A 21,055-nucleotide genomic window follows, 5' to 3' on the forward strand; every position below is an offset into this window, starting at 1 on the left:
TGTCTCAGTCTAACAGCTTTTTAATAGTTTCATCTGTCAAATCCCATTACTATTAGCATATGATTTTTAAATTAATCTTGGGGTTTGGTTTATTTATTTCTCTTATGAGCTATTTACAGGGTGCCTCGTTAATATTTCTAAGGTAGTGTAGAGAGAATTGGAGAAGAAAGCTGTACCCGGGGAATGGAACAATTTCAGATTTACAGTCTTTTGAGGTTTTCTCGTTTCACTGGAGACAGCTAGACTTCTGCTTATAAAATCCTTATCTGTCTTTTGCAGAGAAGATTACCATGAAGACGGCTTCTGTCAGCCATACAGGGGAATTGCATGTGCACGAATCATTGGAAACAGGACCATTTATGTGGACTCCCTCCAGATGCAAGGGGAAATTGAAAACCGAATCACTGGTAAACTTATACATCTCTGTAGCAGGACAAAAAAAACATTAGTGCAAGTATGCAATTCATGTCTAAATAGTGCTATCATACTTTTCAGTTTTATTTGTCAATGACTTAAGACATCCTTATATTAAGGAGTTGAGCCAGTTTCCCACTTGTGCAGTTAGCAAAATATGGAGCAAGGAAGGTGAATATCTGCTGTCGTGTGTAGCAGCTTTTCCATGTCCTTAAGTAAAATGTCAGAGCATTGACTTTTTAACAGCTTGTAGTTTATTCCAGAGCTTTTTGCATGATTAATTCAAATAGAGTATTTTTTTAAAATCAGCTTGTGGTGTAATAAAAAATTACTGATTTTTTATTTTCTTGAAAAATGTATGGTGGCATTTCCCTTGGGTTTTCTCCCCTATTGCATAATCCTGGCAGAGTCAGGATTTCACATTGATTTATATAAAACAAGAGTTGACCTTCCTGTGCTCTGCCACTGCCAATTCTTTCTCTTGTCATCATTTTGGTACAGAGCCACAAACATTCATCCAGAACCTTAACGACTTCTAATGGGTTGTACATCAACATGAGTTTTCTTCACTGCACCTCAGTTAGCTGACATTAGCAAATGTGACTTTGATGTACACAAGTAGAGCAAGCAAATTAATTTGTGGTATGGATCAAACTGCTTATCATAATGTATGGTCAATTAACTCAGTCCAGCAGGAGCTTATTTGCATCTGACCAGATAAGACTTACTGTTTGAATCTGTAGTTTTAACATAATTTGTTGTCAAGAAGAGTTTGACTTCACTTGTTAGCTGTATCTCCTTAAAGATACTACCTTGAAGGCTCATCGTCAAGCCAGAAATCCAGGTCAGATTTTCTTCTGTTCCTGAGAGTGGCAAAATCCAGGTGCTGACCTTTCCTTGTGCTGTTATGATTCATTCCCCTCCCTCCTTTCTTTCTCTTGTGCTATGTTGTAATTCCAGCCTCTTTTACCATTTTGTTGTTAAATAATACGTACTATTGATGCAGTTTTTTCTACAACATAATATCTGTCCTTTTTGGATGTTTTTCAGCAATGTGGAAATGTACAGTTATCTGAAATGATAAAATTTGTAACTCTGTGAATTAGATTCATAAAGTCCTTTAAAAACAAAAAACACCAACCAACCAACCAAAAAGTAAAACCCCAAAAAACTTGTGATATCTTCAAGAAAATGCTTCTTGATCAAGATATGCTTGTTGCTGCAATATACAACATGGACTCTCATGACCTGGATGCTGGATTGCTAATACCACTGATTATCATTTAGATTTTGGAGGCTGGAGGCTGGCACTCTGTGTCCTGATCTTAAGGAGAATTTCTGATGGAACTGTTCTTTCTTAGGAAAATTCTGTGAACCACCATGTAGAGCTGCTCAGTGCCTATCTAGGCAGTGATGATAATCCATTAATAATATGGCATTTTCAAACTATATACATCCGAAGGACATACCAAGTGCCTTATGCAAAATAACCCTGATGTTTTCACACCATGCTTAGTTCTTCTGAATCTTGTTATATAAACAGGTATTGCAAGACTGGGTGTTCTCCATCCAAATGACAAGGTATTTTTGAAATTGCAATAACTTGTTGGATTAAAAAAAACCAAAACTCTGCTGTATAACTGCTGTTGAGATTTTGCTTATACTTTTGCCCATACTTCCTGAGCGCAATTTCTGGTGGAATGTCTTTGTGCTCAGAGCCGTAGGGTGTTGAGGGAGGCTGTGCTTGGGAAAGGGTGACATCTACCGCCCAACACCGAGAACACTGAACAAGGCTACTGGCGACATCTATGGGCAGTTTTCATTCTGGATTTTCATTTCCCTGCTGTGCTGATGTATGAAATACATTCCCTTTGTCTCTACGGCCCCTGATGCTGTTCAGTCTTGGCCATGTGGTTAGGTGAGATTTGCAGTCTTCTATTAAAAAGAGAAGGACATTTCTGAAGAATAACTTGAGACATGGCTTGAAAGACTGGAAGGCCAACAATTAAAAGGGCATGGACCTGCCCCTGACCTGTGGATATGTGTGGCTAGCAATGTCTTTGTTTAATAACTAAAAAAAATAAACCCCATAGGTGCCACCACAGAGTCTTGCTGGCTTTTGCACATCCCATCAAAATAAGGACATTGTTGTGAATTGCGCACATTTTGCTCATGCTGATCTAAATTCTGTAATGCCTTCACAAAAAATATATCCAACAGTGGCTACTTCACTCCTCCAGGTATATTTTTTCCCTGTTAGCCTTAGGGACAAGCACATGTCACAGCTGCCATTGCCGTGCTTGCATCCAGTGTTCCCTACATGACTGATAAACAGTTATATTCCTGTGTTAATATTCATGTCTTAAAATAAGCAAAGGTGTAAATGGTACAGAAGACTGGAGTTTGGGCTGCTTGCTGCATATGTGGTGTTCAGGAAGAGAAAGGAGACTCTTTGATAGGAGGTGGCTGCAGGAAGTAGATGGCTGAAAGGAGAGAGCTGGGCAAGAGGGAAAGAATTGATCTGTACATTGTAAATAGACTGCTGAATGACTTGAGCTGCTAATTTCTCCTCTTTTTACAGTGTGCATCGGTGGAACATGCAGCCTAGCAAGCCTCACTCACAAATTATGCTTTCTGGTGTGGGAATGAATATTCCTACATTTAAAGTTGAGTTCATCCCCAGATACATGATACACATGCACATTTTTCTTTTCTTTGCAACGTGCAAGAAAACTCTCAGACAGATATAAATGTGTAGATGCTGAAGGGGAGATTAAGTTCCTAATTCATTATGACATTCATCTTAACATCAGTGAGCTGAGTATGATTACATTAATTTTTCCCAAACCTGCTGCTTGTTAGGCTTCTTGTGTCTATTAACAGCAATATCTCCTCAAGCAACAATGGTACATTTCCTTTTGCCTATCAAGACTTGAAAAACACTTGTCTTGTTTATTGATCAAAATGTCTACAGAAGGAAGAAGCTAGGTTGGTGATCTTCATTCAGATTTTATCTGATTAGCAACTTTGGAAATACATGTCAGCATCCTGGCAGGTGTATCTTGCCTTCGCTCTTTATCCTTTCAAATTAAAATTAGTGAAACACCAACAGTTTTCTCAATGCTAGCTACTTGGGTAACCTCCTAAGAAATGAGGTCCTACAAACTCTGTATTCGCTTTCTGCATTTGTCAGCTCACATTTACAGCAGAAATGACCTCATTTCCCTTTAGACCCTCAAGAAAAGGTGAAAGTTGTAAAAGGCACATGTCATAAAAATCACACTGCTTCTCATGCTTTTCATGAATTAAGACTTCAGCAGTATTTTTGTTCCTTTCCAGCCGCATTTACCATGATTGGTACTTCCACTCATTTATCTGATCAGTGCTCACAGTTCGCTATCCCATCCTTCTGCCACTTTGTGTTTCCCCTGTGTGATGAGCGCTCTCGTACACCTAAGCCACGGGAGCTGTGCCGGGACGAATGTGAAGTTCTGGAGAACGATCTCTGTAGACAGGAATACAACATTGCTAGGTCAAATCCCCTCATCTTGATGCAGCTACAGTTGCCTAAGTGTGAGGATCTTCCACGACCTGATACCTTGGAAGCTGCCAACTGCATAAGGATTGGAATCCCTGTGGAGAGACTCAGCAGATGTAAGTCTGGGTGTTTCATCACTAGAATAAGTAGAGTTTGTTGCTTCCTCAGGTTGGGTCTGAGAAACAATAAATTATCGTTCTTTTTGTAAAGTGCTGCTATACTGGATGCTACTACTTTTTATCATGTTAATACTGACCATAACCTTGCACTGTTTCAAGTTATAGTTAGGATGGTGAGGAAGTTTAAAAGATGCTGCTTAGTGCTGAAAACAGTTATATCACAGAATCATAGATTGTATTGGGTTGGAAGGGTCCTTTAAAGATCATCTAGAATGACCCTGGGCTATAAAACTGTTCACACAACTGAAACTGTGTTCACACAACTGATTTTACTCAAGTTTGTGAGGGGCAGCAGTGCATTGCAGGCTTCTCTCCCACGCCTGCCCCCACCTCTGGCTCAGTCATTACCTTTCTGGATGAGTCGCTCCATACAGCTATCTGTGAGTTCTGTTTACCTATCAATAAACCTCAGATACACTGTGGAAGCCTTGCTGGAAAAAAATCTGTTAAGAAATTAAACATTTAATGTTCATTCTTTCTATATGGAAATCCACAAGAATATTAATCCTGTAAATTGATTATGGAGCATAATTTTCTTTCTTCACCAACACGTGACAGGTGAAAACATTGATCTCACATCCGTGAATGTATATATTTGCATCCAGGAGTATAAGGGCTGTTCCATTGTCAGTAATTAAGTGCTGACAATTTTTCTGCCTACTTCGTTTTCTAGCAATTAATCACCTCCCCCTACAATGTTCAACAAGGAAGCTCCAAGAGACTAAAGATATTCAAAGTTCAAATTGTGATAAGATTATCCTGAATATCCGTTGTCTGAACCTACAGTTAGGAGCAGGGTTCATAGCATAACAGTAGGTGTGGAATACTAGCTGTGTGCTAGTAAGGCAATAATCTAGCACAGCGGAGAAGCAGATCTATCTGAGAAAATTATGTCAGAGACAAATAATCCAGGGAAGAGGTATCAAGCAAAAGGAATGAGAATAAAACCAAAAAAAAGTCTGTCCAAAGTAATCTGTGACCCTCAAAGCCAGTGGTGCTCCCGGGGTGTAATAGCTGCAGTGTGAATAACCTAGGGACTTGAAGGAAGAGCTTTGAGAGAACTGGATTCCCAAGGGCCGGGAAGGAGGACTCAGAAAACTGGAGAAGATAATGTTGCAAACATGCAGAAAAATACACGATTCCGTTCAGGTGATATATATGGGAGACATAAACGCACAAAGTATGAAGAGAGGATAGGACCAAGACATAGAGAGAATAAAGATAGGAGTTCAGCAGATATGAAAGTGATGTATCTAAAGAGAAGAAAAGCCTGAATCCCTTTTTTCTAAAGAAGAAAAGAAGGAAAAAAATGGAAAGAGACATTAAAAAATGCAACACTAATTTGTTTAGAAAGTGAGCAGTGTGAGAAAGACAGGAAATTTTTATTATGATAAATAAAAGTGATGGGAGGTTTACACTGTAGGAATCTGAAGACTTTTCCTGAAGTAAAAATTACATCTCTAATTCAGTTTAACTTCTCTTGTCCTATAGCTAAATGTCCATACATGCTACTTAGTACCAACTGGCATTAAGAGTTACCAAATATTGATGTGTATAGGCATAGAGCTGAGACGCTCCAGGGCAGAATCCAGAAATGTCTTTATTTCACTGGGAAAGAATCACAGAATCAGTCTTCTGTGCAGGAAAGCTGCTTTTCTGAGGAGACTGCAGCACTCGATTTAGTGAGAACAAAGTTGATCGGACACTGTTTTAGTTTGTGGCTGACCCTGGTGTGCATGTTGCCATAGTGATCAAGGTCTTTGGCAGTTTCAAATTGGCCAGGTGTGGAAGCTAGAAGGACTGAAAGCCAGGGCAGATGGCCCAAGCTGGCCAGCAGAATTATAGTACACTATAAACACTATGCTCATGGTAAAGTGAGGAGTTTGCTGGGGACGACCCTCTTTCCTTGATGGTTTTCAACCCCAGAGGGTCTTGACCATTGTTCTGCTCCCAGGGGATACTACCCCACTTGCTGTGACCATCACACTTTCGCTGAAGCTGTGGCGTTTGCAGTGTTTGACATCTAGCATTCACTGATGGAAATGCACAGCTCGCAACTATTATATGGGCTGAGTATAACTTTGTGTGGTTTATATTAATATTGGTATTAATATAAGTTTCTTCTTATGGTTTTACTAAATCTGTTTTTATTTCAACCCATGGGTCTACTTTCTTTTTCCCACTTCCTCTTCTGGAGTGGGGAGGAGTCATTGAGTGGTGGGAAAATTGTGTAAACAAAGAAATAACTGTGTGTAGGAGTACAGACATCTGAAGAACTGAAATTTCAAAACCCACACATTTAAATCCTGAATTACCTAAATTCAGGTACTTTCTGCATACATGTTGTATACACTTCAACCTTTTTTTGTCTTGCTGGCCCTTGATTGTTTTGTTATTTGCAGTGTTTTGTCAAACCCTCTGTTGCAGATCATCAGTGCTACAACGGTTCTGGAGCAGACTACAGAGGCACGATCAGCATCACCAAGTCTGGCCACACTTGCCAACTCTGGGACTCCCAGAGTCCCCACAGCCACGATCTGACAAGCTCACAGTTTCCAGAGCTAGGCGGAGGACATGGGTATTGCCGAAATCCTGGAGGTCAGATGGAAGGGCCCTGGTGTTTTACAAAGAATAAAAACGTACGCATGGAACTGTGTGACATACCTTCTTGTAGTATGTATTCTCTTTCTTTTTTTCCCCTACTACTGTCCTGAATGCTGTGTAATTTTGAATGTTCCCTGTATTTACAAGTACAATTAATTTAAGAGGGTTATGCTTTCAAATGTTTCACTAGGTGTAATGTGGCACCCTTGTTTTGTGTTGTAGGTGTTTAATATTTTCTGGAGATCAGAGCTTGTAACTGAGATATTGTGGCACTTTTTTATTAAATACTGGGTGCTTAAGCTGAGATAATAATTGAGATAATAATTAACGATACTACTGCAGTTTGTATTCTAACTTGTCAAATGCCAGACTTGATGAACTTATCATTTGTATGTGTTTGGTTTGCTCACACTACTCAATGGTATATTGCTTTTGTTTTGTATGGCATCTTGCAGGTAGCAAGGATTTTCAGATTCTGCAGAGGGAGATGTAGCACCATGCTTGGTTGGAAGGAAACCGTGTCAAGTGTAGAAGCAAACATGTCATAAGACAGATGATCTTACCAGAAAAGTCCTACACTATCTGATAGTGGCTCTGTACTGCACAACTGATAGCAAAAAATAAAAAGCACATCTTTCACAGCTTGATACTGTCCCACTCACTTCCCCATATTGGTACTGCTTTCACTCTAGAGCTGTTACACTGGTAAAAGTCATTGGACATGACAAAACAACTTAATACTGTGCTTCATTAGAGGAAAAAAAGTACGTTTCCTGTAGCAACAGATGGAAGCCATAAAAGCGGTTTCGTTACACGTTGCCTTGATATTTAAGAGTCCTCAAAATTGGGTTGCAATTTTTTAGTTACTTCTCTTTTTTACAGTAACATGATTTGACTTTCATAATAAATTTCTACATTGCATGTAACATGGTGTAAAGATAACACTGGGATGTGGTTGTGGTGAAAGCAGTAGCTACAAATAGCAAAACCACGGATTGCAGAAAACATCCCATGCAGTTCCATTGAACATTTTGGGCACCACTATCATTTCCTAAAATCTCTAAGTATCAAGAAAAAAGCATTTTAGAAAGGCTCTAGTACAGTCTTATTAGATGTATTGATGGCTCTTTCATGTCTGTCTAACTGTAACATAAAAGGACTTTAATTCTATAAAGTACAGAACAAATAGTATCTATGCTAGTGGGAACTGAGATTTATTTTATTCTGGGCAGTAGTAGTACCAGTGGAGGTAAAAAGTGGGCAAAGTGCTAATGAAATGTTGAAGTTGGGTGAGAAGGCCAGACTGCAGTGTTGTGCTGCGGTTTGTCACATTGAGTTCACTGCTTTATATACTGTGATGAAGACTACTTGCTTGTTTTTTGTCCCCTGAACAAGATAAGGCAATGATATTCTGGTCATTGTTCTGCAGTTTCCACAAACTGAAGCCTCAAAAATAAAGTTAAATAAACCATATACTGTTACAGTCAATACGTTAAATGTGGGGCTCCTAGTTTATCTTCATGCTGCTAGTTGTTATGTCCATTCAAACTTCTTTGAAATATTTAATGGAAAATTATGGAAACAGAGGAGAGGGTAATGTCACTTCTGTTTTCAAGCTATAGGAGATTACTTTTTGTTTTAAATCCAAGATTGTAATCATACCATTAGTTTGGTTTTTTTTCAAAAAAATACACATACTGTAAACAATGAACATGTCTGTGCCCGACAGGTCCACGTGACAACAGTAAAATGGGAATCCTCTACATCCTGGTTCCCAGCATAGCCATCCCTCTGGTTATTGCCTGCCTGTTCTTCCTGGTCTGTATGTGCAGAAACAAGCAGAAGGCATCTGCTGCTACACCACAGCGCCGCCAGCTGATGGTATCTCCTAGTCAAGACATGGAAATGCCACTCATTAATCAACACAAACAGGTATTTTTTTCAAGAATTTGTTTAGGCTGCATATTTCCAAAGTGGTGTGATTTTCAGTGTTACAGGTTCTCAATGTTTGAGCTGAGCCATGTTGTAACAGACCTAATTTTCACACTGTGCTGGCTATCTACTTCAGTGAAAAACAGCCCTTGTACTCACTAGCTGTACAGAGAAATCCTGACTTTGGGCAACAGCTTTCAGGACAAAGTATTTTATTACATTTGCCCTTACCTGTCAATCCCCATTGTTGTCTTGTTGTCTCAGTTACTGGAAATTCTATTTCTGATCCAGTGTTCAGCCTACAGCTCATTCTTCTCCTGGTAATGATGCAGGTCAGTTTGCTTGTTTAAAGCAGGATGAATGGTGGGATTTCTTGTCTAATCTCTCAGCGCAGTCTGCTGGTATTCTGAACCTCCACCAAGCAGGGAGCTGAGCCAGGGTGCAACACATTTCTAAGGCTGTGTATCACAAAGGACAAGTGAAACAAAAATGGCTTTGAACTTCTGTCTGCAGACCTCAGCCCCTGCATATTATTTTCTGGGTCAGCAAACTGATCTCTATGCTAAAATCGTGTTCAGAGCTAACACTTAATTTTTAATCATAGCATTTATAAGTTGCAAGCTCTAAAAAAGAGTGCTCAATTTGTAACAGTTGGCATCATCTGTTCAGGAAACTGTAGAATATTTCCAGGGTATTACCAATTATAACAAATTGCATTGATTTTCTATGATAAGGGAAAGGTTTAATGGCTGAGTCTGGGCTGTGCTAGAAACTGTCTGGTCCAGTGCAGTCTGTGGGCTACTAAAATTAGACTGTTCCCAAACCACCTGATAAAACCTCTTTCCAGCCTGCCCTGCTCCCTCCTGCTGCAGTCCCCTGTGTGTGAAGCTGTGCCAGCTGCATCTGGCTTATTCAGGAACTCCTCCAGCCCATGCTGGTCAGGACAGACCCATTAGATCACCATCACCTTGCTTTCCCTGCCAGTTGTAGAAGGGAGACTCAGGGGATTTCTCATTCTTGGCTTTGCCACCTTTTCCTTAATGTACCAGAGAGAAATTCCTTCTTCCTTCTGCTCTTCTTCCACTCTCGTCTTTATCAGAGCTAACGCATGGTTTCTCAGCAGGGGTACTGCATACTATTACCCACAGACAGGGGCTGTTCCTGTAGTGCAGTGGTGGAGAAAGCGCGTATCTGCTACTGCAGAACTAAGAGAGAGAGGTTTTGTTCCTCATTCTGCTAGAAGGGCTGTTTCAGTTCACCTTGTCAGCCAGTGTCCACAGCTTTTCTGCCAGATCTCCAGTGGGCACCTCTGGGCAGATCTGTAAGGCAAGTGCAGCTGCAAACAGCTGCGTCATTGTTTGCCACATTTACTCTGATTATTCATTTATCTTGCAGGAAATATGGTCGCTCCTCTGTAAAAATAATCAAACTCATCATCTTGCAGCATAACTGAATTTACACTTCTGATAATAGTATCATTCATTTCAAGGTTAACTGTAAAATCAATATAGTGATGTCAATATACAAAAAACTGAAAAATAATTTTGACCCAACTTACCTTTAATTTGGAGCATCTCACCACTTGGAACTTTAATAAGAGATTCTGTTGCTTAGATTTTTTATTTACGTTCTTTACTTCATTTCAGGCTAAACTTAAAGAAATCAATCTGTCCACTGTACGGTTTATGGAGGAATTAGGAGAGGAGAGATTTGGTAAAGTCTACAAGGGGCATCTTTTTGGTACAGCACCAGGTGAACAGACACAAGCTGTTGCTATCAAGACTCTCAAAGACAAAGCAGAACTGGCTCTTCGGGAAGAATTCAAACATGAGGCAATGATGAGATCACGATTACAGCATCCAAACATTGTTTGTTTACTGGGAATAGTGACGAAGGAACAACCCATAAGCATGATATTTAGTTACGGTTCCCACAGTGACCTCCATGAGTTCTTGGTGATGAGATCTCCGCATTCAGATGTTGGCAGCACTGATGATGACAAGACAGTAAAATCCACTCTGGAACCAGCAGACTTCTTCCACATCGTGACCCAGATAGCTGCAGGAATGGAATATCTTTCAAGCCACCATGTTGTCCACAAGGACTTGGCCACTAGAAATATACTGGTGTTTGATAAACTGAATGTGAAAATATCTGATTTAGGCCTCTTCAGGGAAGTTTACGCTGCTGACTACTACAAACTGATGGGAAATTCTCTTCTTCCTATCAGGTGGATGTCCCCTGAGGCTATTATGTATGGCAAGTTTTCTATTGATTCAGATATATGGTCGTATGGAGTTGTGTTGTGGGAAGTTTTCAGCTATGGCCTGCAGCCTTACTGTGGTTATTCTAACCAGGATGTCATTGAGATGATCAGGAACCGACAGGTTTTGCCATGTCCTGATGACTGCCCCACATGGATATACACTTTGATGTTGGAGTGTTGGAATGAATTTCCCAACAGAAGACCAAGATTTAAAGATATACACAATAGACTAAGAACATGGGGAAACCTTTCTAACTACAACAGTTCAGCCCAAACCTCTGGGGCAAGCAACACCACACAAACAAGTTCTCTCAGCACAAGCCCAGTTAGCAATGTCAGCAATGCTAGGTACATTGGATCAAAGCAGAAAACTCCAGCGTTCCCTCAACCACAGTTCATACAAATGAAAGGGCAGATGAGACCGATGGTGCCACCTCCTCAGCTCTACATTCCAGTCAATGGTTACCAGCCAATGCCTGCCTATGGAGCTTACCTGCCAAATTTTTATCCTGTCCAAATTCCAATGCAGATGGCTTCTCAGCAGATGCCTCCCCAGATCATTCCCAAACCAGGCTCCCACCACAGTGGGAGTGGATCCACCAGCACAGGCTATGTAACAACAGCACCTTCCAACGCCTCAGTCGCCGACAGGGCTGCTCTGCTCTCAGAGGGCACGGATGACACACACAATGGAACGGAAGACATCGCCCAGAATCCTGTCCAGGAGGAGGAGGAAGAGGAAGGCTCTGTGCCTGAAACAGAATTGCTGGGAGATAATGACACACTTCAGATGGACGAAGCAGAAATTCAATCAGAAGCCTAAGGAATGTGGCATCATTACTTAGACTTTCACATCACTTCCATGCATGGAGACTGTAGATCCTTAGGCTCAATAGCAGTGATTTTGATCTGACTGAAAGGAACGACACAAAAAGCCCTACACCTATGTAAAGTGCAGTAGTAATGATATACCAGGTTTATTGACCATTGCCACCATACCATTGCAAATATGATGGTATAGAATTGCTGGGTTTAATCTTTTTTACTGTCCTACAGTTCTTGAGGGAAGCTGCTTTTCAGTTATGTACTGTTGCTGTGCAACATATTGCAGAGTAGCATTGCACATCATGTATATCATGATATGTGAGTGCAATGTTAGTGAATTATGCTTAAACCAATAACACAAAAAGGAATCCAACTAAGGTTGCAAAATTGCTCTGAGCATAAAGAAGTGCCCTGGCTGTGGTGGACAGCTTAGTTTATTATATTTATCTCTTTGATATAATGGATGCCAGATTGTTTTTTGCTTTTTGAGTCTGAAAAAATAAGTTGAGAATACTGATCTGTGTTTGTATTATGATAACCAGAAAAGTAGGGAAACTGAACATAAAACTGACTGCTGAGTCAGATCATGGATCAGTCCAGCCCAGTGGCATGTCTCAGAAGGCCATTGATAATGTCTGCCCAGGGAAGACTGCAAGGGCAATTTCCCTTGAAGAATTTCCCCAGAGTTATTTCCTCAGCCTCCAACAATTTGTGGCTTAGGCACTTCCCAAGCCAGAAGTGGATTTTTTTCTGTTTAATAGCCCTCAGTGGAATTTTTTACCATGAATTTATCCAAATTATTTTGAACCCACATAAACTTATAGCATCCACAACATCCTGTGGAATAACATAAGAGGAGAGAGGATGGCGGGCTTTCATCTTTTCCAGTGAATGACTGACAGAAGCTTCCAAATGAGATCATCTGACTGCATTTGTGGATAAAAGTGTTCCTTCTCTGCTGTGTATTTTCAGCAGCAAGCAGCCTTAATACACTGTTAACCAAAAATGGGGATATTGTAGGGGATATTGTAGGTGTGCACTAACTTAACAATCCAACTTTAATTGCATATTGGTTATCAAGTATAGAAAAGGGCTCCACATGTATGTTCCTACATTGTAAATGTGTTGGGTTTTGTGCGGGGTTATAGACTTACTTGATTTACCACAATTACTGCTGGATTGCATGTGAAACCATGTTTTTCCCTGCCTCTTCAGTGAAAATGAGTCTTTGAACTTTAGAAGACCAAAATAAGTAATACTATGCAAAGAGCTGGTTTTGTGCTTCTATTTGCAGGATGAATCATGTACAGATCTTTAAATGTAATTTATGTTTTACTACATTTTATATACTTTTTTCATTGAAATATTTGGCTTTTTGAATGAATGACTTTGTAACTTAACCCATTTACAATATTCACATGTGGTGCTGTTTTACTGTATTGCTGTTTTATTTTGTTAAACATGCAGACAGGTCCATACATTTCACGACCCTTTCTGTAATACAAGCAATACACATTCTTATTGTAGCATTGTAGCCAACACACACTATAGCTATAAGTTGTACATTCAACATGGAGTATTCAATAAAATTATGCAAAAAGTATGATTAAGTATGTTATCTTTATAGTTCCTACAGCTGCTGTTTTGTTATGGTACTTTGTGGATATAGAAGTGGCTGCAATTCCTTAGGTTACAGGTTTCATACCTAAACAACAACTTTTTATTTTATTACATTGGGATTCACTTGTAAGCCATGAATCATGGTGATCTACATCCAGTGTTCATGGTGGCAGCATTACTTATTCCAGCATTTAACCTGGATTTGGAAATGCACTGGTAGGATTAAAATATGAAAGCTTTATTACTTGTGTTAATATAATGCAGCTTTTGGTGCTATTACTAAATAAAGGAGAAATCAATTAAAGAAGTGAATTTTATTTACTTTAAGTTCTTTGTTTCTTCTATGTTTTATGTTCTCAGATTAATGAAGTTTATTAATCAACTACATTGGCTTCCTTTGCTAACTTACTGCCAGAAACATGGAGAATAAGTGGTCCAGTTACACCACAGATTCATCAATGGGAGAAGAGGTGTAAAAAACAAGTGGCAGTCAGTGGAAGCTTCTGTGCAGCACTATCTGAAGTTCAACCCATTTCTGACAGTCAAAGACCATTATAACTCTGAGTGCTTTGGTGCAGTTTGGTAAACTCTTAATCCCCTTCTTCAGGCCTCATAAAATCAGGCTTAGAAGTTACTATAGTCAGAAAAAAATAGGACAAACTCCAATACTGACTTTCCCATCCCCACCAAGATGTGGATGTGCTCTCAAAGTGGTAGTAGAGGAGCGGTATACAATTCTCTAGGCCAGCCTTGGTGATACAGTACTGCAGAGGGGTTTTCTCCACTTTGTTGATGTGAGCTCAGTTCCCTAAGCTGCCATGATCAGAGCCATGACGGCATGCAAACACCACCTCTACGACTCAGGTGAGCACCTCTGCACAAGCGACTCCCACTACCAACACGTTAGTGGCTACTCTAAGTTGTATGGATTGGCACTAACTCGTTGCTCTGCAGCTCCCCAGGCTACTCCCCCTACAATGTCTGCTGCAAAGACCCAGGTTGAGTCAGGTTCTGCCTTTCCTCCTCAAGATTTGGAAGCAAGGCCAAGGAAGAGCAAGGAAGAGATGTGGCGGTAAAAGGATGGGACAAAGTGGTAAGGTGGGAATAGGGGAAGGAGAGGTTGGGGCTGAAGCCCAGTAAAGCCAGTGTAATGCTGCTCACTAGGTCATGCAAAGTTACTTCTCCCTGCCAAGACAAGCAAAGCTAAGGTTTGTCCTGGTGGCAGAACAACTTTTCTAGGCAACAAATATATGTCTGGATGGCCAGAAAAGGGCAATGTGTTTCTGAAAAGACTCTGGGACGTTTCAGATATTTTTTCTTGCCTCTTGCTAGTTGTCTACTCTGCTTCAGCCATTATGATGATCCTAAGAAGACAGGGAAAAGTGGATAGAGCGTTGGCAGTATCCACAGCCTCCTGCTGATGAGACAAGGGACTGTGGCTGACAGAGGCTGCCTCTTTCCCACATCCAGTGGTATATGGCAATGGACCTGGTACATGCCCATACCCCCCCCCACCCATACCAACTGGTTTAGCTGTCCTCACTGAGGTCCAGCTCTCTGATATGGTGCAAGTGTTTGATCTTGGCTCAGACTGTTATGAAGAAAGAGGTGCTGGAGAGAGTGGTGAAAGAAGCCCTGGTGGCATCAGCCCTTTCTCTTATAAGCAGCTTATGCCTGCAGAGCACATAAATGCTCCTGGGATGTACCTCAGGGCAGAGCAAAGCACTCGTGTGCTGAACAAGATCCTGGCAGGACTGGAGATCAGCCCAGCATCAGCAAGCCTTGAAGGTCTGCACTGCCCATATTCATGAGTCCTGGTGAAGGATAGTCAAGGGAGGAGAAGCTGAAGCACTAGTCAGAAGGGCTCTGGGTGTAGCACAGGCACAAGTATCAAGGCAAAGTCTTGACCTATTACAGGAGTTTCTTAGTGTTCATGTACCCCAGAGCATCAAGAACCAAAGGTCTGCAGGATCCAACAGTGCCATAGTAAACTGGGCATCTGCCTGTGTCTGAAAACAACTGTGGGCCTATGTTTGCAAAAGCATATGGGGAATAGATTTGCAATGACAGGGCAGGAAAGATCAGAAATAATTTGTAGTCTGAGCAGGGAAACTAAGTGACTGTAGATGTGCAGACCTTCTCCCTGTGCTAGTGCAGCCTGGCAAGAACACCAATTTGAATGCCCTTCTGATATCGTCCAACATCTGGATTATTGTGGGGTGTTTTCATCTGTTTTACCCATTGGGACTATAGGGAAGACACAACTATAAACAATGCAGTATAAACAGCTGTATAAGAACAGGATTCATCCACTTAAGTAAATGATAAGTACATATAGACCTTGCTATTACAAGCTTTGATAGGCAGTTTCATTCTTTCACCTTTAACTAAATGTCAGAACTATCAGTTTCATCTAATGATTTCCTTAAAGGCTGATCCAGAAGGACATGTTCCCTGTGGAGATAGGAATCCTTTGGTTCCTGTTTCTGCTGTGGCTACTATCACAGTAAATCAAAGGGAAATTACTTCACAGTAACACTGCCTCAAACTTTCATTATAGATAGAAATTCAGATTTGTTTCTCACTTATTGTCTAAGGAGCTCATGATTTCACTTGCTTCTTTGATCAGAGAAATCATCTCACTTCAGCAATGGGGGAATGAAGGGAAGAGGTCTGATGATTTCTGGAACAGAGCTCAGGAACACTTGTTGAGTTGGAGCACTCTCAAAAGATGTCAGACCTTGAGGTGTTTGCCAAAACAAATGTAAGGATGAAACATCCAACTACAAGCACAGTTGCATCTTCAACTAAAGCCATGCTTTAATGTCTTTACCTCATAGTTTGACTCTGTGTAGACAGTAATTTGCTGTTTCTGGACCGGCAAACTCTACTTGAAACAGTTCTCAAAACCAGCATTTCAGTTATCCAATATATGAAGAAATAAATCCACTAGCAAAGCCATCCTCTATTAGAGGGAAGGGACTATATTTGTATTATAACATTAACATTTTGCATGTTCCTGTTCTATAAGTAAATCTAAATGTTAGTGGAATGGCAGGAATCGAGTTTTGAGGATTTTCTCAGATGTTGGGAAGTGGGTATTAGAAGTTTAGAAGAGTAGTAGCATACAGCATGAACAATGACATGGCTCAGTGAACGAGGTTTAGTTCCATCTTATTAGAAAACTGAATTTTGTTCTAATTTTTTCAAAAGTGACCTTGTGTAATCTTTCAGTTTTGCCCAGCTTGCAGATATGACAAGTTGTTGGCTTTTTCAAGCAGCAGTGTGAGGCCTGAGCAATCTAGGGACTACTGAACAATACTAAATGTGCTCAGTTGACAAGATAAACCAAGTCCATGATATCCTGGTCAGGCAGATCTTTCTCTAGACTAAAATATATTGTATCTACTCTGATAAAATGTAGGAGAGTTGGTTTGGCAGGGTTTCCTTTTCAAAAAAAATGCTGTAAAAACATATTGCACCTGATACTGTCTGTAGATGCTGCTCCTCCTTGATAAATACATGATGGGAGCTCCTAACACTGGGTTCCCACTGCAAAAGGCTGGGCCCCCTGGCTGACTTTGTGATCTCAAGTATAACAAACCCCCTGTGTGTGCACGTATGCATGCATGCCTGTTTTGGGAAGAAAAAATATACTGGAATATAAGGCAATAGCTGTGTGTTCAGGATCAAACGAGATGTTGGTGTGTGTGCACATACACATGTACATACACACACACATATATTCAGATACTGACAGTTCATTAGGGGATGTTTTTCACTTTGCCCTCTTTGTGATATGCAGATGCTCCTATGCTGTGTGAGGTCTTTTGCAGCTCAAATCCAAACCCAGTTCCTCCTTTTGCAAAGTGAAGTCCTTCCCTGGCACTGCTTCCAGTCGGGGCTGTGCCAGGAGGAGTCTCATGGGGAGCGCCTGGCATAAGGGATCCCCTAGCAGCACCCCATAGGTGCAAGTAGGGCTTGCAGAGGGGGTTGTCACTGCCACAGTTACACTTCCACTCCCCCTCCAACAACCACACTGAGAGCCTCAACACTCTCCCAAATCCAGGCCCTGGCCTGTTGCTTTACATGAAAAAACTGAATGGTTCTAAATCTTAGCTGAATACTGCAAGATTGCACAAGCAGGGGGAAGTTATATAACTGAGGTTATGGCAGGAGCTGGAAATAGTATGGGGTTCACAGGGCTGTAAATCTCCAGGAGAGTTGAAATTTAAAATAATACAATACTGAGGGAATGGAGAATCCAATGTAGCTACTTCTCATTTCCATTGATCTGAAAGAGGAACTTCACTTTATCTCAATTACAGTGTACCTGATGGTTTAACTGTCCTTTTTAAGACCTGTGTTTAAAACTGGAAATAACCCATCTGTTACATAGGTTCTTTTGTTAACTCTATAAGTAGTGGAATTAGAGTGAAAAAATTAGATTAAATTACCATATTCATTTAATTGACTGTTTTTTTCCGTATACCAAGTAATACATAATTATCATGGAGATCTACAGAAAAGCTTTTGTTTCCACATATTTTATATTTATTACTGAAGAAGATATTTTTTATAGGAGCCACCCTATAAAACTTTTTCAAACCCTTTTCAAACTACTAAAGCAGTCACTGGAGATACTGGGAGCTGTTGTAATTTTGATTCATAACAATCCATTTCAACAATCTATGAAGAAATCAAACTCTTAATTCTTAGCCTACTTTAGAGATCACTATTTGATATACGACATCATCAACAAATGAAAGTCATTCCTTTCAGAATCACAAAAGACTTTGTAATTAACAGATGGGATGGTGGGTTGGAAAACAGGTGGCAAACTAAAGAAAGAATTGACCACATAGGGAATGTCTCTAAGTCATTTAAAAACAGAAACATTTCAGGCGCATAGCATTGATTTAATTTAGATGTAATATGATTTCAGCTGAGGCCGATTATTCCCAAAGGTAGCCTGAGGTTTTACATCTTTGTCTTGCCCTCTCGTTAATCCTATATTATTTTTTTCATAACTTGATGTGGGTTATTGTTTCATTACTTTCATGTCAGATTTAAATTAAATATATATCTGAGATGTAACCTGAAATGTTGGGAGAAATATCTTGTAAAAGAGCTAATAGCCATGTGCTTTTTCATACCAGGGAGAGGACGTTGTGTTCTAGTTTTTCCCACTGTCTTGTTTTCACACCAAACGTGTGTCTCCTCAGTGTATCTTTCTGTTTCCAGCTCAGTTAGGTGATTATTTTGGTACAAGTTACTGAGGAAACATTTCAAATTACACACTGTTAACACTGAGAGAACTGGGAATAAAGAATTTGTTTCTTTATGAAGCAAAGGTATTTCATTATGCCTTTGCTTCCTTTGTTCCTTTAATATATGCCTCACTCTTGCCCTCTGTTAGGTATTTCTCAGACAGCAACCACAGTACTCGCTAATGCATTTCTTCTAATTGAAATACTGTTCTCTAAAGATGGACTAAAAGACACAGTTTATATATTTATAAATAGGAATATTTATGAACTTGGTCTTGACATGTTGAAAAGCATGCAGTGGCAAAAGCGTGAGGATTTTGTTGTTCGCTAACTTGCAAACCCAAACATTCCCAAACAAAAGGGCGTATGGAAGCAAGGTCTTTGGTTTTCAGCACAAGTTCGCTGCTGACTTTGTTGTGGCCTGCACTTTTGCATCCTATAAAACATAAGTGCTGGCTTTTCATCAACATTTTGCAATGTCTTTGCTTGTAATCAGTGAATATTTTTGTAATTTCTTTACCCATTCTGTTATCCAGGTATCTGATAGAAGCAATTCAACTCCTAACAGTCCTCTGCTTTTGGTGTCTGTTAAGGCTGCTTTTGTGGAAAGAGCTACCCTGCGTTAAAAGAAGCAAATCTACCCAAACCAATGCAGAATTAACTTCTGAAACCAGCAGGGTTCTCAGGCCTCCTCCTAGCTCTGGGACACCTGGCAAAAGCCACAGCAGGGAACAGTGGGAGTCCTCCCTACCCACCTCAAGTCAATAATTTTGACTGACTCCATGTTGGAGGTGCAAAACCATTGGCTTAGAGCTGCAAGAAGTCAGGGAATTGACAACTCATATCGGGCAGGAGCATCATGCTGAAAGCTGGTGCTGAACTGCTGAAGGTGGTAGTCTTCTAAACTGCCCTGTGTCAGAATCAAAATTATGGGCCTAGTTAGGCTGAGTATTTTTCCTAACTGCATTTGTCTGAGGAGTAGGTTTAATTCTGGACTGAGTGCTCACCTCTGTCAAAGGCACCGTGTGGGACCCTTTCATGGGTTATTTAGGTTTCTGTTGTTGTTTTTCCTGTAAACAACAAAATTACTGGTGGTTCATACAGGTATTGTGTGGTGAAACTCATGAGGTACAAGGGAATATGCATGCAAACTTAGCAGTCTGATGATAGATTATGCTTCATGTTAGGTACAGCACAAAGGCCTTACAAAAAGGCATCACAAAAAGGCATCTTCAGCTCCCCATAAGATTGTTGTATTATTTGGCTGTGGGGGTGGTGTAGTGCAGGGTATCTGGCTATAAACATCTTTTGTGCAGAGATGTGGCACTTCTGTGGGGTATGCTGATCTGAAATTAGTAGATGAAGCCTGAACCAAAGCCCATTGAAGTCGTTGGGAAAAACTCTTCAGCTTCAAAAGGGTTTGGATTAAGGCCATAGGAAATGTTCATCTTGTTCTTTTAGATAAACGTTCCCCAACTTTTAATCGCTTAACAGCTTTTATAACACAGAGCAAACATTATATTCTTATCTCAGTAACTTAAAAAGCCTGTGATTTTTCTTTTTTTTTTCTTTTTTTTTTTAATGTGGCAGTGTGACATTATAACACCTTAAATTGTTTTATACATACCAAAAAGTATTCATGGTACATACTGTAATTTCTTATAATAATTTTGTTCACTAGCCTATGCCCTTGGGGAAAATATTTGCCAAAATAACATGCATTAAAACCTCTTTCTTTTTTCTTTGTGGCTTTGCTTGGAAATCAGAGTACATATTTGCAATATGATTTTAATAAGTGGGAGTTAATATACCTACTTCGTTCATGTATTTTTATGCATGCTAACATATGAGGGACTTTGGGGGGTAGGAGGATGGAGAGTTGGGTCTTTCCACTTTGGAAGGGTCCACCTCCAACCTGAGGTGCAGATCTGAGAAAGTGCCTGAGCAGGGGAGAGAGTGGGGTCAGAGCAGCTGAGTTCCCCATGGCCAGCCTGGTCCCTTCCCTGCTGGGGCCCAGATCTGAGTTTTTTTTTCCCTTCTTCCAAGGCATTAATATTTGGTGTCTGTCACAGGAAACTGAGCACAGCAAGGCCTCTGCAGCAGCTCCATGTGGCTCTAGGGAAGGCAGTGGTGAATGCTAACAGCTGCCCAGGACCACAGCGAAATGCTGTGGAGGGTACATCCCCCTGTCTTGAAGACTGGTGAGATTTCACCTGACTCACTCCATAAAAAGCACCAACAATAAGAATGCACTCATTTTCGTCCTGTCAGGGATCTGCTCTGCCAGTAAGTTAATTAAAACAGGCTTTCAGGAGGTGGTGTTAGTGCTTCCTCACTCCAGGACAGAAGCGTAGCCCTCCTCCCGCTGCTCCAGCACTTCTGCCTCCGGCCAGCTCCTGAAAGCAGG

The 21,055-nt window shown here is 40.5% G+C and overlaps 1 protein-coding gene across 1 annotated transcript; it reads left to right on the plus strand.

Moving 5' to 3' along the window:
- Positions 1–279: 279 nt before the first annotated feature.
- On the plus strand, positions 280–12,113 carry ROR2 (receptor tyrosine kinase-like orphan receptor 2; the record flags this gene model as incomplete). Its single annotated transcript, XM_010188248.1, has 5 exons — positions 280–407; positions 3,754–4,068; positions 6,559–6,804; positions 8,465–8,667; positions 10,314–12,113. Coding segments are annotated over 5 exons (2,335 nt in total), but the record flags the coding sequence as incomplete, so codon positions are not given.
- Between the last annotated feature and the right edge of the window lie 8,942 nt (positions 12,114–21,055).

The sequence above is a fragment of the Mesitornis unicolor genome, unplaced genomic scaffold (genome assembly GCF_000695765.1).
Source record: "Mesitornis unicolor isolate BGI_N332 unplaced genomic scaffold, ASM69576v1 scaffold12047, whole genome shotgun sequence".
In the NCBI taxonomy this organism is placed as follows: domain Eukaryota; kingdom Metazoa; phylum Chordata; class Aves; order Mesitornithiformes; family Mesitornithidae; genus Mesitornis; species Mesitornis unicolor.